Genomic DNA, 23,309 nt, shown 5'->3' with positions numbered 1-23,309 from the left:
TGTTGGAGTTGGTGGGCTTGTAATAGATACTGGTGGATAGTGTAACCATGAGAACCTGCGGCAACACAGCAGAGTTGAACCTTGCAGACAGGTCGATTGGCTGCACCTAACTGCTGGTAGTTTCTGTAGTGTAGTGGTTATCATGTTTGCCTAACGCGTAAGAAGTCTCTGGTTCAAAACCAGACAGAAACTTTATCATTTCAGGAAGTATGCATGATTTTGGTTATTTGCTGAACATTATCCAATTCTCAATGTTGTCGCCATGTTATCTTTGTTTTGACCTCGGTCTCAAATGCTTTCAGGAAAATCAGAAATGCTGCATTTTAAGATGTCGTTGCAGGAAAGAAATGTTTGTATTTTGACACCGTGCATATATTAGCAACTTGTTCAATCCATGAAACATGTCTAATCGTAGTGTGTGCTCATAAAGACAGACACAAGTGATACTGTAACTGAACTAGAGGAAGTGGTGCACATTGCACAGAAACATCTTTTTAAAATCGTTTTCATAATAATATAGGGAAAACCATTCATGCTGTTGAGGGAATCGAGGCTCACTGCAGATCTACTGGACTTTCCGATAGATGAATGGGATTTAGGCGCCAGCATATTTCACACCCAGAATAAACTAACTGATCATTCTTAAATCTCTTCCCATTAAACATATTTGATTTTGTTGATAAACTGACTGTGGTCAATCTCAAATAAGCATCATGGGGTGTGCATTAACCAGTGACTCGATCTGTTTTGTTGGCCAGTCATAGTTGCAATTCAATGCTGCATATGTCAGAGATATTCAATTCAGAATGAGGACTTGCAGAATAAATAAATGTATTGATGTTAAATGTTGAATAATGAACAGGGGTTCATTATCAGTTTTTGTTTCAGATTCCAGCATCCACAGATTTTTGCTTTTATTTATTCGCTCTGACTTGAACCTCAAAATTTATTCAGAGCGATCGGAAATACTGGATTTTCATGAGAAGAAAAAGATGATGTGTGGGAGGAAACAGGAGCACCTGGAGAACGTGCGGACTCCGCACAGTCACCCCAAGCCGAGAAACAAACCTGAGTCCCTGGTGCTGTAATGGCTGTCCACAGAGAGAATGTGGACAACCTGTGGTGATCCATTGTTGGTTGCCACCAGGAGTGCTGAGCCATGGTATGGCCAGTACGATGAGTCTGTAGATATGTTACTGTTGGGGTTAGGGTTGGGCTGTTCTACCTGTTAATATAGTCCTATGGTACACCCCAGTTGGCTCCGCCTCCTGGGAGAGGTATAAAGGTCACTGCTCTGCCTGGTGACCCTTTAGTCTGAGATTGTATATTGTATATAGTAGCTCCGTTATTGTTGGCAATAAAAGCCTTTATTTCCCGAGTACATCTTGCCTCCCGTGTGATATATCGCGCATCACAACCATGAGCAGTATTTTCCCCTGGTTTCATTCCTTCACCCTGCAGTATAAATATCTCCCACTTTCTATGTCTTTTTGCTTTGACAAAGGGTCATCTGGACTCAATATTGCAAATATCTCTGACATTAAGTGATGTCCATCGGGGCAAACGTGCTCCATTTGGCCAGAAGGTGAAGAGTCGGAACAGATGTGCCCCTAACAAAGATGACGACGATGTGGGGACGGGGCTTTGGGCGGTGCACGCAGGGCGGTGCACGCAGAACGCTGAGGCGGTTGGGATCGCACATGCGCATTGCAGCGGGAGTGTTTTGTTGACGGAAGCGTGCGGCTTCTTCTCTTGATCTGAATCAGATTTGAAAGCGGGGGACGGTTAACGGTCGGCGGCGTTGTCATGGCGGCAGGGGCGGGGCTTGTCCACGGCGCGCGCTGGCACAAGTGGACCTTCGAGCTTAACTTGAGCGGCAGCAGCAGGTGCGGAGGCCGCGCGGGAAGCCGGGGGCTCGAGTAGGAGGCAAGCCGGGTCAGCCCGTCTCTCCTGAGGGGAGGCCATCGCACACTGACCCGGGGATGTGGCACCAACCCAAAACTTCCCAACCCCGGGTTTTTCACGCCTCTTTTACCCCTCACCGAGCTCCTCAGCACAAAGCAGCCCCTCAAATCCCCCAGAAATCACTCAGACCCCACTTGGCATCTTTTCCCCAGGTCATGACCCTGAGATGCCCTTTTGGTTTCAGCCCCTCCACCTGATCAGGTGCCAACTGCGGTGGTGGTTGGAGGAACGATTGCTCGTTTCCAGGACCCGGTGCTGAACTGGATCTCTCTCAATGTCCCGCAGTGTTTGTTTTCAAGATACAATTTGGTACATCTGGTGATTTGTCACTTTGTCCCTAAATGGAGGGCAAGCGGATTGGCACCCTGATTATCAATTGACACTAATCCACTTCTGCCATCCTCCATTCCCGTGGCAGTTCAATGGACACAACGGCAGTGTGTGTCCGAGGTTTGCCCAAGCTTTAGTTCATGCTGGCACTATTGCCACCACGTTGGGGTTCTCAACAGAGAGACTCCCTCTTTAAAGAAGGTCTTGAAAGGGTGACCAATTTGTGTTTTCTGTTTCTCACAGGAGCCGTGATCAACAGTGTGGCCAGAGAGACTCCATGTACCCAGTCGCATATTCGGACAAACAGCTGCCAGACATCTGTGTCCAAGAAACAGACTGGATCCTGGTTGAGAAAGTAAGTTGGATTTGAATGTGTCTTTAGTGTGTGACTGACAACGCCCCTGGTTTGTCCACGGTGGTGAAGTACCTTGGTGAACCACAGCAGCCTGTGTGATAAAGGGTTAATCATCATGCTTACTTCAAGGCCTGGATATAAGATCAGTATATGGCCTCCCCTAACCGGCCCCCTTTACTGATACCCTGCTCACTTTCTGTTTTCAGCGCTGCTGGGACATCGCCTTGGGCCCATTGAAACAGCTGCCCATGAATCTGTTCATCATGTACATGGCTGGCAACACCATCTCCATCCTCCCTATCATGATGGTGTGCATGATGGCCTGGAGACCCATACAGGCCTTGATGTCCATGTCTGCAAGTGAGTATTGTATCGAATCTGCAGCTCAGAAACAGCTCTGAACCGGCATCACTTGAATGTAGCTTAGAATAGAGTTCTGGGAGTTGGGTAATTAAGGGAGTTAGAGAAGAAAGGGAAAGAGGTGCTGTTTTGCTTTCTAACTTTCTCAGCCGTCAGGAAGTGATCTTACTCTTCGACAGGAGAAGAAGCTAGATTTTTGGTGAGGATCTGCTAAGTGACTACGGTTTATTCTATTCTTAAGGATTAAAAAAGTACAGCAACTGGTGGTAAGGTTAATAAAATACTTAAAAACTAAAATACTTGAAAACAAAAATAAAATATGTAATTAGGTAAAATAATTAAACAGTTTATTCGCACACATTAAAGATGTGTCACAGCTGCAGCATGTGGGAGCTCCTGGCTGTCAGTTTGATCCAGGGCAACCATGTCTGCAGTAAGTGAAGTTCAAGCAGCTCTGGTTCAGAGTTTATGAGCTGGAGGCTGAACTACAGACACTGCAATGCATCAGGGAGGGGGAAAGTTACCTGGATTCTTTGTATCAGGGAGCAGTCACACCTCTTGGCCCAGGGTCTGCTGATTTGGTCAGTGGTCAGGAACAGGAGAGTGAGACAGATAAGGGAACTCACAGACAGGAGCCTTAGCCTTTAACATTGTCCAGCCAGTTTGAGGTATTTTCAGCTTGTTTGGATGAATGGGAGCTGCAGGATGGATGAACCAATTACCCATGGCACTGTGGTAAGGAAACCATTCCAGTGAGGGGAGCAAAAAGGAATGCAGTGATAATGGGGACAGTATAGTCAGAGGGATTGGCACATTCTCTGCAGTAAAGAATGTGAATCAAGGCAGCTGTGGTGTCTGTCTGGGGCCAGTGTTCAGGACATCTGATCAGGGCTGGAGAAGAAATTTCAGTGGGGAGGGGAAGGTTCCAGTTGTCCTCGTCAATGTAGGTATAAACAACAGAGATAAAGAAGGAGATTTTCAGTGTCGATATGAGGACCTAAGCACTAAATTAAGAAGCAGAACCTCAATGGTTATAATCTCTGAATTATTACCTGAGCCACATGCTAATAGGTATAGGACAGATCAGATCGGAGGGATGAATGCGTGACTGAAAGGCTGCGTTAAAGTTTATTTATTAGTGTCACAAGTAGGCTTACGTTAACACTGCAATGAAGTTACTGTGAGAATCCCCGAGTCGCCACACTCCAGTACATGTTCGGGTACACTGAGGGAGAATTTAGCGTGGCCAGTGCACCTAACCAGCACGTCTTTCAGACTGGGAGAAAACCGGAGCACCCGGAGAAAACCCACACAGATACAGGGTGAACGTGCAAACTCTGCACAGATAGTGACCCAAGGGGTGGCACAGTGGTTAGCACTGCTGCCTCACAGCGGCAGGGACCCAGGTTCAATTCCAGCCTCGAGTGACCGTGTGTGTGGAGTTTTCATGTTCTCTGTCTGTCTGCGTGGGTTTCCTCCGGGTCCTCCGGTTTCCTCCCATAGTTCAAAGATGTGCGGGTTAAATTGATTGGCTATGGTTCGTTGTCCCATAGTGTCAGGGGGACTAACAGAGTAAATACGTTGTGTTACAGGGATAGGGCCTGGGTGGGATTATGGTCGGTGCAGAAGCGATGGGCTGAATGGCCTCCTTCTGAATTGTAGGGATTCTAAGCCAGTATAGAACCGAGTCCCTGGTGTTGTGCGGCAGCAGTACTAACCACTGTGCCGCCCTAACTGGTGTGGGAGGTGGGTTCTGGTTCATGGGACACTGACATCAGTACTGGGTGAAGTGGGATCTGTACCATTGGGACAGTCAACACCTGAACGGTGCTGGGGCCGGTTCATGCGAACCCCATGATGAGGAAAATAGAGACGGTTTTAAACTAAATAGTGGACAAGGAATCAAATTTGGGGCAAGGAATGAAATTTATATGAAATTTATATGAATGACTGGATGATGGGATGTTTGGCAAATTTGCCGATGACACACAGATAGATGGAAAGTAAGTTGTGAAGCGGACATACAGAGAGTACAGAAAGATAGAAAGGTTAAGTGAGTGGGGAAATATCTGGTAAATGGAGTAGAATGTGGGCAAATTTGAAATTGTCCATTTCGGCAGGAAGAATGAAAAAGAAGCATTTTGTCTAAATTTTGAGAGATTGCAGAGCTCAGAGATTCAGAGGGATCGAGTCATAGAGGTTTACAGCATGGAAACAGGCCCTTCGGCCCAACTTGTCCATGCCGCCCTTTTTTAAAACCCCGAACCTAATCCCAATTGCCCGCATTTGGCCCATATCCCTCTAAACCCATCGTACCCATGTAACTATCTAAATGCTTTTTTAAAGACAAAATTGTACTTGCCTCTGCTACTACTTCTGGCAGCTTGTTCCAGACATTCACCATCCTCTGTGTGAAAAAATTGCCTCTCTGGACACTTTTGTATCTCTCCCCTCTCACCTTAAACCTATGCCCTCTAGTTTTAAACTCCCCTACCTTTGGGAAAAGATATTGACTGTCTAGTTGATCTGTGCCCCCTCATTATTTTATAGACCTCTATAAGATCACCCCTCAGCCTCCTACGCTCCAAAGAAAAACGTCCCAGTCTATCTATCCTCTCCTTTTAACTCAATCCATCAAGTCCCGGTAGCATCCTGGTAAATCTTTTCTGCACTCTTTCTAGTTTAATAATATCCTTTCTATAATAGGGTGACCAGAACTGCACACAGTATTGCAAGTGTGGCCTTACCAATGTCTTGTACAACTTCAACAAGACATTCGAACTCCTGTATTCAATGTTCTGACCAATGAAACCAAGCATGCCGAATGCCTTCTTCACCACTCTGTCCACCTGTGACTCCACTTTCAAGGAGCTATGAACATGTGCCCCTAGATCTCTTTGTTCTGTAACTCTCCCCAACGCCCTACCATTAACTGAGTAAGTCCTGCCCTGGTTCAATCTACCAAAATGCATCACCTAGCATTTGTCTAAATTAAACTCCATCTGCCATTCGTCAGCCCACTGGCCCAATTGATCAAGATCTGGGTGTCTGAGTGCATAAATCACAAAAGTCTAATATGCAGGTACAGCAAGTAATTAGGAAAACTAATAGAATGTTATCATTCATTGTGATGGGAATTAAATACAGAACTAGGGAGGTTATGCTTCAGTTGTACAGGTCACTAGTGAGACCACATCTGGAGTACTGTGTGCAGTATTGGTCACCTTATTTAAGGAAGTGTGCAAGTATGCTGGAGACAGTTCAGAGACGGTTTACCAGACACTGATACCTAAAATGGATGGGTTGTGTTATGAGGAAAGGTTCTCACATGTTCCTGAACTTCCTGCTTTTCCATTCTCGCTCTCAGTCTTTAGGGTCCTGGGGAATTCTTATCAGCACTGGCTGCAGTGTCTCATCTACTTCATCGGCAACCTGCTGGGGTTGGCCCTGGCCATCTACAAGTGCCAGGCAATGGGGCTGCTGCCCACACACGCCTCTGACTGGCTGGCATTCATCCAGCCGCCCCAGGTGAGATCCGCACTCTGTATGTGAGGGGGAGCCAGGAAAATAGGAAGAGGAAACCATTCAGGGCTGTGGAGCCTGAGAGGTTGAGTAGATTGGGCCCAATTATTTTTATTCATTCGTGGGATATGGGCATCACTGGCTGGTCAGCATTTATTGTCCATCCCTAGTTGCTCTTGGAGGGCAGTTGAGAGTCAACCACAGGAAATCTGCCGCCCTTACCTGGTCTGGCCTACATGTGACTCCAGAGCTACAGCAACGTGGTTGACTCTCAACAGCCCTCGAGCAACTAGGGATGGGCAATAAATGCTGGCCAGTCAGAGACGCCCATATCCCACAAATGAACAAAAACAAATGAGGGATGGGGGAGGAGTGCAGGGAAAGTGGGGATGTCTTTGGGAATTGAGAGATAGGAGGAAGAGTGTGGGGAAAGTGGGGATATCTTTGGGAATTGAAGAATGGGGAGGAGTGCGGGGAAAGTGGGGATATCTATGGGGAGGAGTGTGCGGAAAGTGGAGATATCTTTGGGAATTGAGGGATGGAGAGGAGTGCAGGGAAAGTGGGGATATCTTTGGGAATTGAGGGATGGGAAGGAGTGCGGGGAAAGTGGGATATCTTTGGGAATTATGGGATGGGGAGGAGTGTGCGGAAAGTGGGGATATCTTTGGGAATTGAGGGATCGGGAAGACTGCAGGGAAAGTGGAGATGAGGTTGATGATGAATTGTGGAGCAGGCTCGACAGAAGCTATTCCCACTCCGATTCTTACCACCTTCTCCTTTCACACAGAGAGTGGAGAACACGGGCGGGGGCCTGGTCCTGTGATGGTCCCACTCTCCTCCTGTCGCTCGCTGAGACACGGCCCGAGGACGATCGACACCGGATACAACCTACCGTCTGGCTAACCTGGGACCAGGCGTTCTGTAGGTAACATGCCCTCCCATCACTGCCCCCCCCCACGCACACACAGACATTGGCCCGTGCACCTGTGACCGATGTGGAATGGCCGGAGATATTGACAGCAGGGACTGTGTATTTTTTCACTGGGGATTCAGTTGTTTGTCATGTTGACCCCCTTTGCTGAGCCTCGGATAAGGGACCTGTTGGAGTTGACGATGGGACTGGAAGTTCCTGGATCAGTCATTCCAGGCTTATCCTGGTGCCTCTCATTCTCTCTCTCACCCAGGTCAGAAGGTCACAGGTTTGTGTAACCTGTTCCTGAGATTCGAGCTGCTGTAACAGGTTCTCCCAGGGGTCCCTCAAATCGTCTCTGAAATTTAAGTTCCCTGGCTGTGTGTTGCATCGTGCCTTGTGGGATCTTGCTGTGCAGTCACCATCTCTTCCTACAGAACGGCAGGAGGGAACATCAAAAGGAGGGAATGATTTAGCTCCTGTGCTTGTTCTGGGCTGTTCCAGAGCGCTCTGAATCAACACAGCAGCTTCCTGTTTCCAAAACACAGTCACTGCTGTTCACCTGGGAAACCCGGCAGGCACTGCACACAGCAGATCCCACAAACTGTCGGATAACCACCAAATGTTAGGCTGTTTGAAGGATAAAGATCGGCCCTCGGAAACCAGCGGGAGCTCTCCTTCGCTCCATCCAGTAGTGGCCGTGGGATTTTACTATCCACCTGACACAGCAGTGAGTGAGGAGGGGGGGAGCTTGGTTTCACTTCCTCCGCACTGACAGCCGGAGGCAGGTGATTGACAGTGTAGTGTGTGCAGCTGTCTGTGTGCCCACCTGGGCAGCATGGTGGCACAGTGGTTAGCACTGCTGCCTCACAGCGCCAGGACCCTGGGTTCGATTCCAGCCTCGGATAAATCATAGAATCCCGACAGTGCAGAAAGAGACCAATCGGCCCACTGAGCCTGCACCAACAACAACCCCACCCAGGCCCTATCCCCATAACCCCACGTATTTACACTGATAATATCCCCGACACTAAGGGGCAATTTAGCACGGCCAATCCACCTAAATCACACGTCTTTGGAGTGTGGGTGGAAACCGGAGCAACTGGAGGAAACTCTCACAGACACGGGGAGAATGCACAAACTTCACACAACCTGAGGCTTGATTTGAACCCAGGTCCCTGGTGCTGTGAGGCAGCAGTGCTCCCCATTGTCCCGCCCCTGTGTCTGTGTGGAGTTTGCACGTTCTCCCCGTGTCTGCATGGGTTTCCTCCGGGGGCTGTGGTTTCCTCCCAAACTTCAAAATGTGCTGGTTAGGTGGATTGACCATGCTAAATTGCTGCTTTATGTAACAAAATATGTCGATCAGGGTGATTAGTGGGGTAAATATATGGGGTAACGGGAATAGGGCCCGGGTAAGATGCTCTGTCAGAGAGTCAGTGCAGACTCAAAGGGCTGAATGGTCTCTTCTGCACTGTAGCAATCCTACGATTTTGTCTGTGAGCATGCACGCTTGTGCCTGAGTGTGTGTCTGTGTGGGTGTACACGCATTTCAGTTCATGTGTGTGTGTGTACCTGTGTGCGAGCACATACACACACACACAAAACATGTATGTCTGCTTTCGCTTTATTTAATGATTGTGTTTGAGTCGTTCCTCTGTGTGTGTTTGTGGGGGGAGGGGGGTGAGGGGAGGTGGTCACTAATCCTCCCACTCCCCATTCTGAGACTACACCCGAAGCAGGAGTGAACTGAAGAGGCCGGAGGCGAATCGATAACCTCGAGGTGAGTGAGGAAACAGTCAGTGTGAGTTTGATGCTGCTGTGAAGAATGTGTCATGTCTTTTCACTGATTCTGTAACTGTGGAAATAAAGAGTTTCAGCAAAATGGGATAAAAGCAAATTACTGCGGATGCTGGAATCTGAAACCAAAAGAGAAAAAGCTTTGTCAAAGGGTCATCCAGACTCGAAACATCAGCTCTTTTCTCTCCTGACAGATGCTGCTAAACCTGCTGAGATTTTCCACGTTTTCTCTATTGCTTTCAGCAAAATGGGGCCTCTGTAAAATGACAGCAGACAAAGACGAGACTCAGATTTCACTGACTTCACCAGCTTAAGACTCTCTTGTTCCACTTTAAACTCTGCAACACTCTCGCCTTTTCTCTCCCACAATATTCAGGCTTCAGTAACCCGAGCTGGTGGTTAAATAACCATTCCCTATTTGCTGACTCATTTCACCATCACTCCTGTTCTTCCAGCACAATCCTGATCCCCACTTCCACTGCTGAAGAACACTAACAGACATACCTCCCTCCGTGTTCGAGTCTTCAATGTTCACCTTTTCAGTTGGGTAGGGTTTCAATTGAGAATCAGAACACATCCCATTTCCATCTCCTCGTGGTGTCTGGGCCAGATCAGGTAAATTTTCCATTAAAAGGTCTGTTTAATCTTTCTCCCCAAAGTCCAGCATCTACAAGGGACAACTCTTCTGTCTAATTGAATAAGCTCCAATTTTCTGAATTAGTGCAGCTCCAACAACTCAGGAAGCTCAACACCATCCAAGACAAAGCAGCTTGATTGGCAATCCTTCTACAAACATCTACTCCCTCCAACACTGACTCACGTGGCAGCTGTGTGTACCACCTACAAGATTCACTGCAAGCACTCACCAAGGCTTCTTTGACAGCATCTTGCAAACCCGCAACCTCCAGCACCTTGGAGAAGGGCAGCAAATGCATGGGAACATCATCACCTGCACGTTCCCCTCCAAGTCACTCACCATCTATACTCAGAGATTGATTACAATGTGAAATTCACTGCCACAGGAACTAGCTGGACAACTCATCGTTTAAAAAGAAAACGTGATGAGTACGTGAGGGAAAGGAGATTAGAAAGATGAGCTGGAAGGCTGAAATGAGGGAGATGGAATGGGAGGTGTCTTGTATGAAATATAAACACCAGCACAGACTAGTTAAACCGAACAATGTCTTTCTGGTCTGGATATTCATAGAATCCCGACAGTGTAGAAGGAATCCATTCGGCCCATTGAGTCTGCACCCACCACAATCCCACCCAGGCCGTCTCCCCATAACCTCATGCATTTACCCTAGCTAGCCCCCCTGACACTCAGGGCAATTTAGCATGGCCAATCCACCTAACCCACACATCTTTGGACTGGAGAAGGAAACCGGAGGAAACCCACGCAGACACGGGGAGAATGTGCAAACTCCACACAGACAGTGACCCGAGCCGGGATTCGAACCCAGGACCCTGGCCATGTGAGTCAGCAGTGCTCACCACTGTGTCACCGTGTCGCCCAAGAATTAGAGAATTCTCTGTGATTCAATGTAATCTCTGACCGGTTCCTGATCAGTAAGTTCCAACATTTGCACTGCACCGGTTCAGAGTATAACCTGATGCTGAGTAATCACACTGAGATCCTGTCATGTGTAACATCACGAATTGTAACATTGTCATTGAAATTGGTGCACAGAAATTTTCATCAACCAGATCCACTCTCGAAAATGTTCTCCCAAACAATGCGCTCTCTCAGATCTTTTCAGCAAGGATCCACTTCCAGGATTTCAATCTCTCCTTTCACTATTCTTCTGCCTTAGATTATCACATGCATTCAAGCTTCCACGTAATCTCTCAGGTACCCAGCCATGCCAACAGAACACTACTGTTTCACAGGTGGTACCAAAGTCCTCAACCTTAGGATTACTTCAGAGTCTGGCTTTTCACCAGCTAACGTCACCATGTGTGTTGCCTTTAACTGGAAACCACTCTTTGCCCCTTTCTTTAACTTCAGGGAACAGTATCTTGTTCAGATTCCCTTTGACTTCAGTTTTCCTCAGACTTTTTTCATGCCCTGGTTTCTAGAACTATCTGTTCTTAAACTTCTGGGACTTTCTTTCTTGTCCTTACTCCATTGTTCTGCCCAGTGTTTCTGGCAGTTTCCTCTTCAGCTAACTCAGAAATTCTTTCGAACCCAAAATGGCCACTGGTTGCCAAGTAACAACCTAATCTTTTTTTACACGTGTGTTTTCACATTGTAAATTCTCTAAACAGAATACGGGCACAGTTTGAAATGAAACCAAAACCTCATACATGCAAACACCTTTATTTAACATTAATCTATGAAAGTTTTAACCCTTCTGTACACAGAAACACCGAATTAAACTCACTTAAATCTATACCTTATTTCTAATATCCAATAATACAAATATAGATTACTAAATCTACTGCTTGACAGAGAGAAACTAAAGAAAGATGAGTTTAAGCTTGGGAAAATTGTTAGACACAGTTTGACCCAGTGGAAGGGAGGGAAACAACAGAGGCAGCTGATCAGGTTGTCTCCATTTTAGTGACAAAGGAGCTCCATGAGCTCCTCAGACTTCTTGTTGTCGGTGAGGATGGAGGAGAGAGGGAGAACCCTTCAAAAGGAACTAAAACAGAAAATGCTGGAACGGTAGGCTTTGTCTGTATGGCGCGCAAGAAACAATACTGTTCACTGGATCCCAATACATGCGACAATAATAAATCAAACAAAAAATCAGATCAAAATAAGGTAATGTAGATACTGGAAATCGAACCTCAAAACTGAGTGAATCTCTTCCCAAACTCAGAGCAGGTGAATAGCCTCTCCCCAGTGTGAACTCGCTGGTGGACAGTGAGTTGGAATGATTCCCTGAACCCTGTCTCACAGTAAAAGCAGCTGAATGGTCTCTCATCAGCGTGAACACATTGATGAGACATCACTTTTCCACAGCTTTTATAGCAGTTCTCACAGTCTGGGCATTTAAAAGGTCTCTCCTCAGTGTGAAGCGGGGGTGGTTGGAGGGTAGATTATTGAGTGAATCCCTTCCAAAAGTGTCCTGGACCAGAACCCATAAATTATGTTCGGAAGCCAGATTAGATCCAAACAAAGTTTTCTATTTTGGCATAAATGTGAGGATAGGATGCTTCACTCCAGGAGTAATTCCACTGACAAATTAGGAATCTTTCATGGTAAAACAAACTTTATTTAATAACAGCTTAAATATAATTCCATAAAATGAAGCAGCTTAACTATTAACAGTTGAACAATATTTAAAAGTGAAAGGAAACAACTTTAATTTCTAATTTAGCACAATTTCAGTTCCAAATATGCAACATTCCTCAAATATGTAGATGCCACTTCAATTACAGTTAGAAACCATAAATATACTTGCTATAATGAGTATAGACTGTCCTGAAGCTTTCAGAGAGAAGACAAGTCTTAGAGCAGCTTGTAGAAACCCTCCATCTTCAAACAGTCCCCGGTGCTTCCAGCTCTGACAGGTAACTGAAACTCTCCTCACAGTCTGCACATTTTCATGGTTTCTCCCTAATTTTAAATCCAATTACAATAGTTAGTTGTGAATTCGCTGGTGCGTCAGAAGATTCGACGAGGTAACGTATCCCTTCCCACACTGCAAGCAGGTGAACGGCCTCTCCCCAGTGTGAACCCGCTGATGTATTGCTAGTTTAGATGACTGATTGAATCCCTTCTCACACACAGAGCAGGTGAATGGCCTCTCCTCTGTGTGGATTCGCTGGTGTATTGCTAGGTTGGATGAGTGATTGAATCCTTTCCCACACACAGAGCAGATGAATGGTTTCTCCCCAGTGTGAACTCGCTGGTGTGTCAGCAGAGTTGATGACCGACTGAATCCTTTCCCACACACAGAGCAGGTGAATGGCCTCTCCCCAGTGTGAATTCGCTGGTGTGTGAACAAGGTGGCTGACTGAGCAAATCCCTTTCCACACTGGGAACAGGTGAATGGCCTCTCCCCAGTGTGAACTCGCTGGTATTTCAACAAAGTAGATGAGTCAGCAAATCCCTTCCCACACTGGGAGCAAGTGAATGGCCTCTCCTGAGTGTGAGTTCGCTGGTGTATCAGCAGAGTGGATGAGTGAGAAAATCCCTTCCCACATTCAGAGCAGGTGAACGGTTTCTCCCCAGTGTGAACACGCTGGTGTATTGCTAGGTTGGATGACTGATTGAATCCCTTCCCACATTGGGAGCAGGTAAACTGCCTCTCCTCAGCATGAGTCCTCTGATGTATATTTAAGCTGGATAACTGAGTGAATCTCTTCCCACACTGAGAGCAGATGAATGGCCTCTCCCCAGTGTGACTGCGTCGATGAGTTTCCAGCAGGGATGGGTAATTGAATTCCTTCCCACAATCCTCACACTTCCATGCCATTTCCCTGTTGTGACTGCAATTATGTTCCCAAAGGCCAGATGATTGGTTGAAGTCTTGTCCACAAACAGAACACATGTACAGTTTCTCTCCACTGTGAACGGTGCTTTTTTCTTCCAATTTCAAAATACAATGATATTCAGGTTACAATAAATTGGCCGACTCATCAGATTCTGATATCATATTTTGTTTCAGTTTCTCAACTGCAAATCTTCTTCTTGTAAACCCCTGTGAAATTGATTTAAAACAGAAAAAAGTGAGTGAGAAAGAACCCACAAAAACACAACGGTGGGTTGTGAAATTGAGCTGAATGAATCTGCTCATTTGTGGAGCTGCCGTGAGGAAAGGGTAAACAAGAAAGCTGCTGGATTGTCATACAAACCCAACTGGTTCACTGATATCCTTCAGGGAATGAAACCTGCCACACAGCCTGGGTCTACATAAGACTCTTTTGGCACTTTGGGAGGAGATAGAGAGAAGTAGGAGTGGCTGAGGTGAAGGCAAGGGATTTTATACATCTACAACTTGACAAGAACTTTGACAGAATCTCACAAACCCTCAACTTCACCAACAAGAAGGACCGAGATAGCAGATGGGTATAAACACCATCACCTCCGAGTTCCCCCAACTCACACACCATCCTGACTTATCTGACTTCCAGTACTAAACAAACAGAAATTTCTTTCGTATAAATACTGGGAAGACTGAACCCACTGTCTTCAGTCCCCTCTCCAAACTCCACTCGCTTGCCAACAACTCTATCCCTCTTCCTGGCAACATGTCAAAGAACATGTTGTTTGTCATCTATATCAATGATCTGGATGATAATGTGGTAAATTGGATCAGCAAGTTTGCTGATGATACAAAGATTGGAGGTGTCGTGGACAGTGAGGAAGGTTTTCAAAGCTTGCAGAGGGATTTGGACCAACTAGAAAAATGGGCTGAAAAATGGCAAATGGAATTTAACGCAGACAAGTGTGAGATATTGCATTTTGGAAGGACAAACCAAAGTAGAACGTACAGGGTAAATGGTAGGACTCTGAAGAGTGCAGTTGAATAGAGGGATCTGGGAAGACAGGTACAGAATTCCCTAAAAGTGACATCACAGGTGGATAGGGTCGTAAAGAGTGCCTTTGGTACATTGGCCTTTATAAATCGGAGTATCGAGTATAAAAGTTGGAGTGTTATGGTAAGGTTATATAAGGCATTGGTGAGGCCAAATTTGGAGTATTGTGTACAGTTTTGGTCACCGAGTTACAGGAAGGATATAAATAAGGTTGAAAGAGTGCAGAGAAGGTTCACAAGGATGTTGCCGGGACTTGAGAAGCTGAGTTACAGAGAGAGATTGAATAGGTTGGGACTTTATTCCCTGGAGCGTAGAAGATTGAGGGGAGATTTGATAGAGGTGTATAAGATTTTGATGGGTATAGATAGAGTGAACGCAAGCAGGCTTTTTCCACTGAGGCTAGGGGAGAAAAAAACCAGAGGGCATGGGTTAAGGATGAAAGGAGAAAAGTTTAAAGGGAATATTAGGGGGGGCTTCTTCATGCAGAGAGTGGTGGGAGTGTGGAATGAGCTGCCGGATAAAGTGGTAAATGCGGGGTCACTTTTAACATTTAAGAAAAACTTGGACGGGTTCATGGATGAGAAGGGTGTGGAGGGATATGGTCCAAGTGCAGGTCAGTGGGACGAGGCAAAAAATGGTTCGGCACAGACAAGAAGAGCCAAAAGGCATGTTTCTGAGCTGTAATTTTCTATGGTTCTAACAAAGAACAATACAGCACAGGAACAGGCCCTTCGGCCCTCCAAGCCCGTGCCGCTCCCTGGTCCAAACTAGACCATTCTTTTGTATCCCTCCATTCCCACTCCGTTCATATGGCTATCTAGATAAGTCTTAAACGTTCCCAGTGTGTCTGCCTCCACCACCTTGCCTGGCAGCGTATTCCAGGCCCCCACCACCCTCTGTGTAAAATATGTCCTTCTGATATCTGTGTTGAACCACCCCCCCTTCACCTTGAACCTATGACCCCTCGTGAACGTCACCACCGACCTGGGGAAAAGCTTCTCACCGTTCACCCTATCTATGCCTTTCATAATTTTATACACCTCTATTAAGTCTCCCCTCATCCTCCGTCTTTCCAGTGAGAACAACCCCAGTTTACCCAATCTCTCCACATAACTAAGCCCCTCCATACCAGGCAACATCCTGGTAAACCTCCTCTGTACTCTCTCCAAAGCCTCCACATCCTTCTGATAGTGTGGCGACCAGAACTAGATGCAGTATTCCAAATGTGGCCGAAGCAACGTTCTATACATCTGCAACATCAGACCCCAACTTTTATACTCTATGCCCCGTCCTATAAAGGCAAGCATGCCATATGCCTTCTTCACCACCTTCTCCACCTGTGACGTCACCTTCAAGGATCTGTGGACTTGCACACCCAGGTCCCTCTGCGTATCTACACCCTTTATGGTTCTGCCATTTATCGTATAGCTTCTCCCTACATTATTTCTACCAAAATGCATCACTTCGCATTTATCAGGATTGAACTCCATCTGCCATTTCTTTGCCCAAATTTCCAGCCTATCTATATCCTTCTGTAGCTTCTGACAATGCTCCTCTAAGGAGCGGCATGGTAGCACAGTGGTTAGCACTGCTGCTTCACAGCTCCAGGGTCCTGGGTTCGATTCGTGGCTCGGGTCACTGTCTGTGTGGAGTTTGCACATTCTCCTCGTGTCTGCGTGGGTTTCCTCCGGGAGCTCCGGTTTCCTCCCACAGTCCAACGGTGTGCGGGTTAGGTTGATTGGCCAGGTTAAAAATTGCCCCTTAGAGTCCTGAGATGCGTAGGTTAGCGGGTAAATATGTGGGGGTAGGGCCTGGGTGGGATTGTGGTCGGTGCAGACTTGATGGGCCGAATGGCCTCCTTCTGCACTGTAGGGTTTCTATGATTCCTCACTATCTGCAAGTCCTGCCAATTTTGTGTCGTCCGCAAACTTACTGATCACCCCAGTTACACCTTCTTCCAGATCGTTTATATAAATCACAAACATGTCTGACCTGAAACAGGCTGTTCACAACCCTGGTGAAATATTTCACCCCAAGATGAGCTTCCAGCCACACATCCACATCATTATCACTATTTCCACCTCAGTAACATCACCCGACTCCACCCCAGTCTCAGCTCATCTGGAATTCTCATCCATTCCATTGTGATGTGAAACTCAGGGGAATGGGAGTACAGAGAGGGAATGGGACTGACTGAATTGCTCCACAGAGGGTTGGCATGGATTTGAACTGCCAAATGGATTCCTTCTATGTTGGAATGTCTCCATCAGTGGAAATAGGTAATGTTGACACAGTGCCTTTTATATGTCAAGACAAGAAATAGGGAATCATAAATAACATAGCACGTACCATATAACTACATTAAACATATCTCTGTCCCAAGCGAATTTACTGTTCATTTAAACAGTCTTCTCCTGGGAAAACTCCCCCTTTAATTGTGAACATTAGGTAAGAGGTTATCTTGTCAGACAAATAAATGTGACAACCTGAGGGAGCCAAAAGATGTCAATATCTTTGAGAGAGAGAAAGAAAAAGATACCTGGGTCTCGTCCTGCTCCTAATTCCGATGTTCGTCTGTAATAGTTCCAGTCTGCAGCCTCCCTGAATTCACTTCCTCTCCCTTCAGTTGCTGCGAGTCCCCAATTTCCCCCAGAATGAGAAAAGAAATGGAAAGGGGGAAACATTGATTTCCTCCCTGATGTTGTCCAGAGGAGGAAGTTTCACTCTGAAGCTCATTGGACAACTTCCGCATTGTGATGTCAATGGAGGCCTGCCAATGATGGGAAGAGATTTTGCAAAGTCCCCTCCCCCACTCAGCCAATAGGAATCAGTCTGCACCGCAGTGACATCCTCGGGTTCCAGTGCGCAGGCCCGGGCGAGCGGACACGGGAGCCCCGCCCCCACCCATTGTTCCCCTCCCTCTGCACCTCCTCGAGCCAAGGTTTCCGGGCAACCGGCTGGCGGCTCCGGCCAGAGCGAGAAGCCGCTCGGTGATCGCCCCCTCCCCCCTCTCTCTACGGCGGCTGCTGCTCCAAAAAGAGATCGAGAGCGACCGCTGGCGGCAGCCGCACTGCGCCTGCTCCGGACAGCTCGGCTGAGCAGCGCTCTCTGCGCCTGCTCCGGACAGCTCGGCTCAGCAGCGCTCTCTGCGCCTGCTCCGGACAGCTCGGCTCAGCAGCGCTCTCTGCGCCTGCGTGCTGGGCTGCCAGCTGAGGGAGTGGGGGAGGGGACTTTGCAAAATCTCTTCCCATCATTTTCTTCGAAGTCCCGCAGTTTGATTTGAAACAGAACAGCTTCTGTTTGTAGCTTCACCACAGACTCCAATTTCACCACAGACTCAAACTTCACACACAGACTCAAACTTCACACACAGACTCAAACTTCACCACAGACTCAAACTTCACCACAGACTCAAACTTCACCACAGACTCAAACTTCACACACAGACTCAAACTTCACCACAGACTCAAACTTCACACACAGACTCAAACTTCACCACAGACTCAAACTTCACCACAGACTCAAACTTCACACACAGACTCAAACTTCACACACAGACTCAAACTTCACCACAGACTCAAACTTCACACACAGACTCAAACTTCACACACAGACTCAAACTTCATCCTCTGGACAACAGCTGTGAGTAAAACACTTTCTTTCTCCCCCTGGGAATTACAGAGAGTTGTGGGACTCTGTAACTGGAATTAGAGCCAAATATACTGAGGGGGAAATGTTTGTGATTTTGTGAAACCTGTTTTTATTGTCTGAGCTTTTTAAAGTGTAATTTATCTTGTGCATTCAAATAGTGTTTCTCTCTTTGCATGATTTAGTGATGCTGGTTTTAGATTGATTTGTAAAGTATTTTTTAAAATGTGAAACCTTGTCCTTCAGTATTCCATTGGAACTTTCTGGAAATTTGTTTACTTTTTAGATTAGTCACAACAGAGATATAACTTGTGTTCATATATTTGGTATATTTATGTTTCGGTAATAAGATTCATTGTTTTATTCTTGTAATTATAGCATGTAGTTATGTTATATAATTCCAGTCAAAGAGACATTACAATTCAGAAAGATTGCTTTTAAAATCTGGAGTAAATATAGTTTTCTCAAATCTCCTTCCCATCACCTATCTAATTAAGAAATGCAGCATTGTATACCACATGTTTTTAGTCCAGTTATATTCAGAATTATCTGTTCTGAATTTCTATCCAGTACTGACGGTGATGACTTTTGTCAACTCCTTTTACAGGATAATGGAGGGAAGGATTTACAGATTGAAATCTCAAAGGAAACATCAAGTGAAGAATTAACAGAATTGTTTGATTATTGGTACCAGAATATTATCGGCATTTGAGTCCAGGAGAAATATTTCTCTCTTTTATCTGCTTGAAAAGATTTTAAACATTGGTGTAACACACACCCACACCAACCGCAACTGATCAGCAAACCTGGAGAGATACAAGGACACTGGCACCATGGAGAAACTGTGGAAATGTGGACATTGTGGGAAGGGATTCAGATTCCCCTCAGAGCTGGAAATTCATCGGCGCAGTCACACTGGAGAGAGACCATTCACCTGCACTAAGTGTGCAAAGGGATTTACTAATTCATCCGACTTAATGACACACCAGCGGGTTCACACAGGGGAGAGGCCGTTCATCTGTTCACAGTGTGGAAAGGGATTCTCTCGCTCCTCCAACCTCCGGATACACCAGCGAATTCACAGTGGGGAGAGGCCATTTACCTGCTCCAAGTGTGTGATGAGTTTCAGTCGGTTATCTCAGTTGCAGACACACCAGCGAGTTCACACTGGGGAGAGGCCATTCACCTGCTCTGAATGTGGAAAGGGATTCTCTCTCTCCTACAACCTACAGATACACCAGCGAGTTCACACCAGGGAGAGACCGTTCACCTGCTCTGAGTGTGGGAAAGCATTCACTACTTCATCTGACCTGCTGAGACATGAACGAGTTCACACAGGGGAGAGGCCATTCAGCTGTCCAGAGTGTGAGAAGAGATTTAATCGATTATCTCACTTGCAGACACACCAGCGAGTTCACAGTAGGGAGAGGCTGTTCAGCTGAGTGAGAAAGCAATCATTGATTCATCCAACCTTCTGACACACCAGTGTCTTCATGCTGGGGAGAGGCCATTCACTGGGTCTGTGCAGGATGGCATTCACTCAGTTATCCAATCTGTTCAGATACCAGCGAGTTCACAAGTGATTACAGGGACTGGATTCTGCTGTTATTGCTGCTGTTATTCACATCCAGAACTGAACCATGTTCACTCTGACAGTTTTATTATTCATTCGTGGGACATGGGTGTCGCTGGTCAGCATTTATTGCCCATCCCTAGTTTCTCTCGAGAGGGCAGTTGAGTGTCAGTCACATTGCTGTGGCTCTGGAATCACATGTCGGCCAGACCAGGTAAGGACGACAAATTTCCTTCCCTAAAGAACGCTGACCATCGACAACGGTTTCATGGTCATCAGTAGATTCTTAATTCCAGATATTTTTTAGTCAAATTCCACCATCTGCCGTGGTGGGATTCGAACCCATGTCCCCAGAACATTAGCTGCGTTTCTGGATTAATAGTCCAGCGATAATACCACTAGGCCATCACCTCCCCAAAGTGGGACGGTCGGAGGGTTTCTTTCTGCGGGACTGACCAATCTCATGACTTTGCTTCCAGTGGGCTGATGCTCTTTGAGCTGCTCCGCCATTCAATATGATCATGGCTGTTATTAATATGTACAGAAAATTGTAATATTCTAAATAGGATATTTAGATGGTGATACATTTTCATTTCTTCCTGAGGAAGAGGTTTGTGTCTGTCTAATCATTCCTGTTTTACAAATTAACTTTGAGCTTGAGAATTAGTTTTTAAAAAATGAAAAATCTGGGTTGAGAATCTGGTAAAAACACCCTAAGGGACTTTGCAATCACAAGGTGTGGCCCATGTTGATTTAAGGAGTCAAAGCTGGAAGGATAAGAACTGTAAAAGGACAGCTGGACTCTTCCTCTTTGAGTCACAGTGAGACATTTCTAATTAAATACACAGAGTAGCATAATTAACGCAAGATTTGGGACATTTAAACTCTTATTGAGCAGAGTACAGCAGCTAATGCTGTAAAAAGGGGGCTGGGCTCAGCCTCTTTTAGCAGGAGACCTGGAGACATTGCCGGAATTTTACCGGCACGCCCGCCTGCCCGAGGTTCGTAAGATCGTGCCCGAGGGCAACGGAGAATGCCGTTCTGTGAGCCTTGGCGAGCGTGCCGGTAAAATGAGGGCCATTGGGTCTGACACTTATTGTCCTGCCTTTGTTACAGAGGGGAACTCATCAGGCAGACCTCAGGGTCACATGTTTGGTTTTGAAATTACAAGTTAATTAATTTAAACATCTATTGGACATCCCAATTAGTCTCTGTTACCATGGGGATAAGTGATTCAGGGTGGAGCTTGGTTGGAATTTTGGGTGTTTCTCACAGAAAGCAGGCAGTCTGCAGTTAGCTTGGAAACCGTCAGCTGTGGGACCAGGAGCTGTGAACCAGCTATGGGACATGGAGCCGAGAAGGTCATTAGGAATCAGAGGTGTTCCCAATGTTTAAATCCCTCAGGAAGAACACAGTGAAGCCCATGCTTGAACTTAGAAGGCCACAGTTTTGAGGTCTTAATGGAAAGTTGGAGAGTTGTTTCATCAAAAGCTAATGGTCGGACCCCCATAAAATCTTGGAGCTTGGAGAATAGCTGGAAAAGTGAGGAGAATTGAAGTGAATCTTGGAGAGCTTTGACATTCCTTTGGGATGGTTCCTGGAACAGAAGTGAATGAACCTTCAAGAAGAAATTAGATCTAGCTCTTGGGTCGAAAAGGGTCAAGGGATAGGGAGGCAGGGAGGGATCAGGATATTGAAGTTGATGATCAGCCATGGTCACAATAAATGGTGGAGCAGGTTCAAAGGGCCAAATGACCTATTCCTGCCTCTCGTTTCGATGTTTCTATATTGTTAAATATAAGGGAACTCTTTTGTTGGGGTGGGGTGGGGTGGGGGGGGGGTGTAAAAAGTACAAACAAAAGCTGAAAAATACTGCAAAAACTCAGGACTGACAGCATCTGTGGTGAGTGAAAATAGAGTTCATGTTTTGAGTCCACGTGACTCTTCAGAACTAAAGAGGGGTCGAAAAGTAGAACTGAGTTTACAGCATAAATCTTCATAAAATATAATTGATCATGCTGATTTTTAATATTTCTTTTGTTTTATATATAAAGTTTGTTTTTGTTTAAAAACCTGCAATCTTCTGATGTAATCTTTTCAGTTAATCGCTGGGTGTTTAAATTTCTCTTGAAACGATGTTTCCAACCCGAATTGTAACAACTCACACAACAATATTTCAAAACAAATCGTAGAAGAAAAATATGATGTTCTTTATTTTGTACAAAGTATTACATTATAAGACACCGCTCTTCTAGGATCCACAATTTCTTAGCTCGAGCAATTATTTTAGTGAAACAATTCGATAATAAATGAATAAAAATTGTGCTAATTGTCATCCCTTCGAAAGCAGGTTTATCACCCAGCACAGAGGGTAATTTGGGATTTCTCCCAAACCAATTGACAAGGATTATACCCTCCAACCATCTGAAGTGAATTCTTTACATGAACCGTCCAGGCCAGTGCAGTTATCAACTTGCAGTTTGGCTGATCAGCTAAGATTTTCTGCAGCATTTCATCGATCACCGTGTGATTCCTTTCACAGAGTCCATCACTGAAAGGACTTTCAGCTGCCATGTTCATGACCAGAATGTTCATGTTTTCACACACGTCTCCAAACTCATCATTAACAAATTCCCCTCCATTATCAGCCAGAACCTTAGCTGGTGTCCCAGGTCCAGTCCCTGTCCACTTCTCAATGACTTGTTCTAGAATCACCCTTTTGTCCTTACCATGTATTATTGGAGAAAGACTAAGTTGGGTTACCATATCGATAAAGTGTAGAATTAAAATATTTCTGTCTTTGTCTCATACCTTTAGATGCGCAGCAACTTCTTCATGAGCCAAGGGAAGGATGTAACGGCTTTGTCCGATACTTTGTACTAATCTGTTCTGAGTCTCGTATCCTCTTCACCAACCAGCCCTGCATCTTGTAGCAGGATTTTTAATCTTTGTTCGATAGGACGAGCAAATTGTTTGTGCAGCTTTAAGACAATTTGTAATTTTTTTCTGTTTCTCTTCACCTGATGCCATGAATCCTTCTCAAACCCTATGATTAGAAACATCAGGTTTTGTTAAGAGGACACAATAATGTCCTGATTTGAGTAAATTGCAGATCACTGACTTTCCAAATAAAACAATCATACCTTGTTCCATGTCCAGTTGCATTTGTGCTCAACATTAAACTGAGCAGGTTCACTGTCAGACGCACCAGACTACACCAGTCCTGGAGTGCTGACTCCAGCTACTTTACATGGAATCAACACTCTCTTTAATGGCTTCAATCTATTGATATCACCAACTGGAAACCTTTCATACTCCTTAACCTTGTGTCACTCTTCACCATGAGGTGAATCTGGGTA

General features: G+C 45.8%; 2 protein-coding genes across 3 annotated transcripts in view; one reads left to right on the top strand and one right to left on the bottom strand.

The window, feature by feature from the left end:
* Positions 1–1,702: 1,702 nt before the first annotated feature.
* Positions 1,703–23,098, top strand: LOC144485791 (ER membrane protein complex subunit 4-like). 2 transcript variants are annotated; one of them, XM_078203878.1, is made up of 7 exons: positions 1,703–1,886; positions 2,539–2,650; positions 2,857–3,010; positions 6,378–6,538; positions 7,320–7,453; positions 18,985–20,164; positions 22,768–23,098. In XM_078203878.1, the coding sequence occupies exons 1-5, from the start codon at positions 1,807–1,809 to the stop codon at positions 7,353–7,355; spliced, it is 543 nt and encodes a 180-aa protein (XP_078060004.1). In that variant the 5' UTR covers positions 1,703–1,806; the 3' UTR covers positions 7,356–7,453; positions 18,985–20,164; positions 22,768–23,098. The 2 variants fall into 2 exon arrangements, with proteins under 2 accessions (XP_078060004.1, XP_078060003.1); XM_078203877.1 differs by lacking the exons at positions 1,703–1,886; positions 2,539–2,650; positions 2,857–3,010; positions 6,378–6,538.
* The window catches only part of LOC144485784 (uncharacterized), an 89,840-nt gene continuing 78,081 nt past the window's right edge, over positions 11,551–23,309 (bottom strand). Inside the window, exon 5 of the mRNA XM_078203869.1 lies at positions 11,551–13,795. Within this exon, the coding sequence (XP_078059995.1) occupies positions 12,830–13,795 (966 nt within the window). The 3' untranslated portion in view covers positions 11,551–12,829. The remainder of the gene's footprint in view (positions 13,796–23,309) is intronic.

The sequence above is a fragment of the Mustelus asterias genome, unplaced genomic scaffold (genome assembly GCF_964213995.1).
Source record: "Mustelus asterias unplaced genomic scaffold, sMusAst1.hap1.1 HAP1_SCAFFOLD_220, whole genome shotgun sequence".
Classification (NCBI taxonomy): domain Eukaryota; kingdom Metazoa; phylum Chordata; class Chondrichthyes; order Carcharhiniformes; family Triakidae; genus Mustelus; species Mustelus asterias.
Note: the sequence above shows the minus strand (reverse complement) of the source record. Positions and strands in the feature narration are given on the sequence as shown.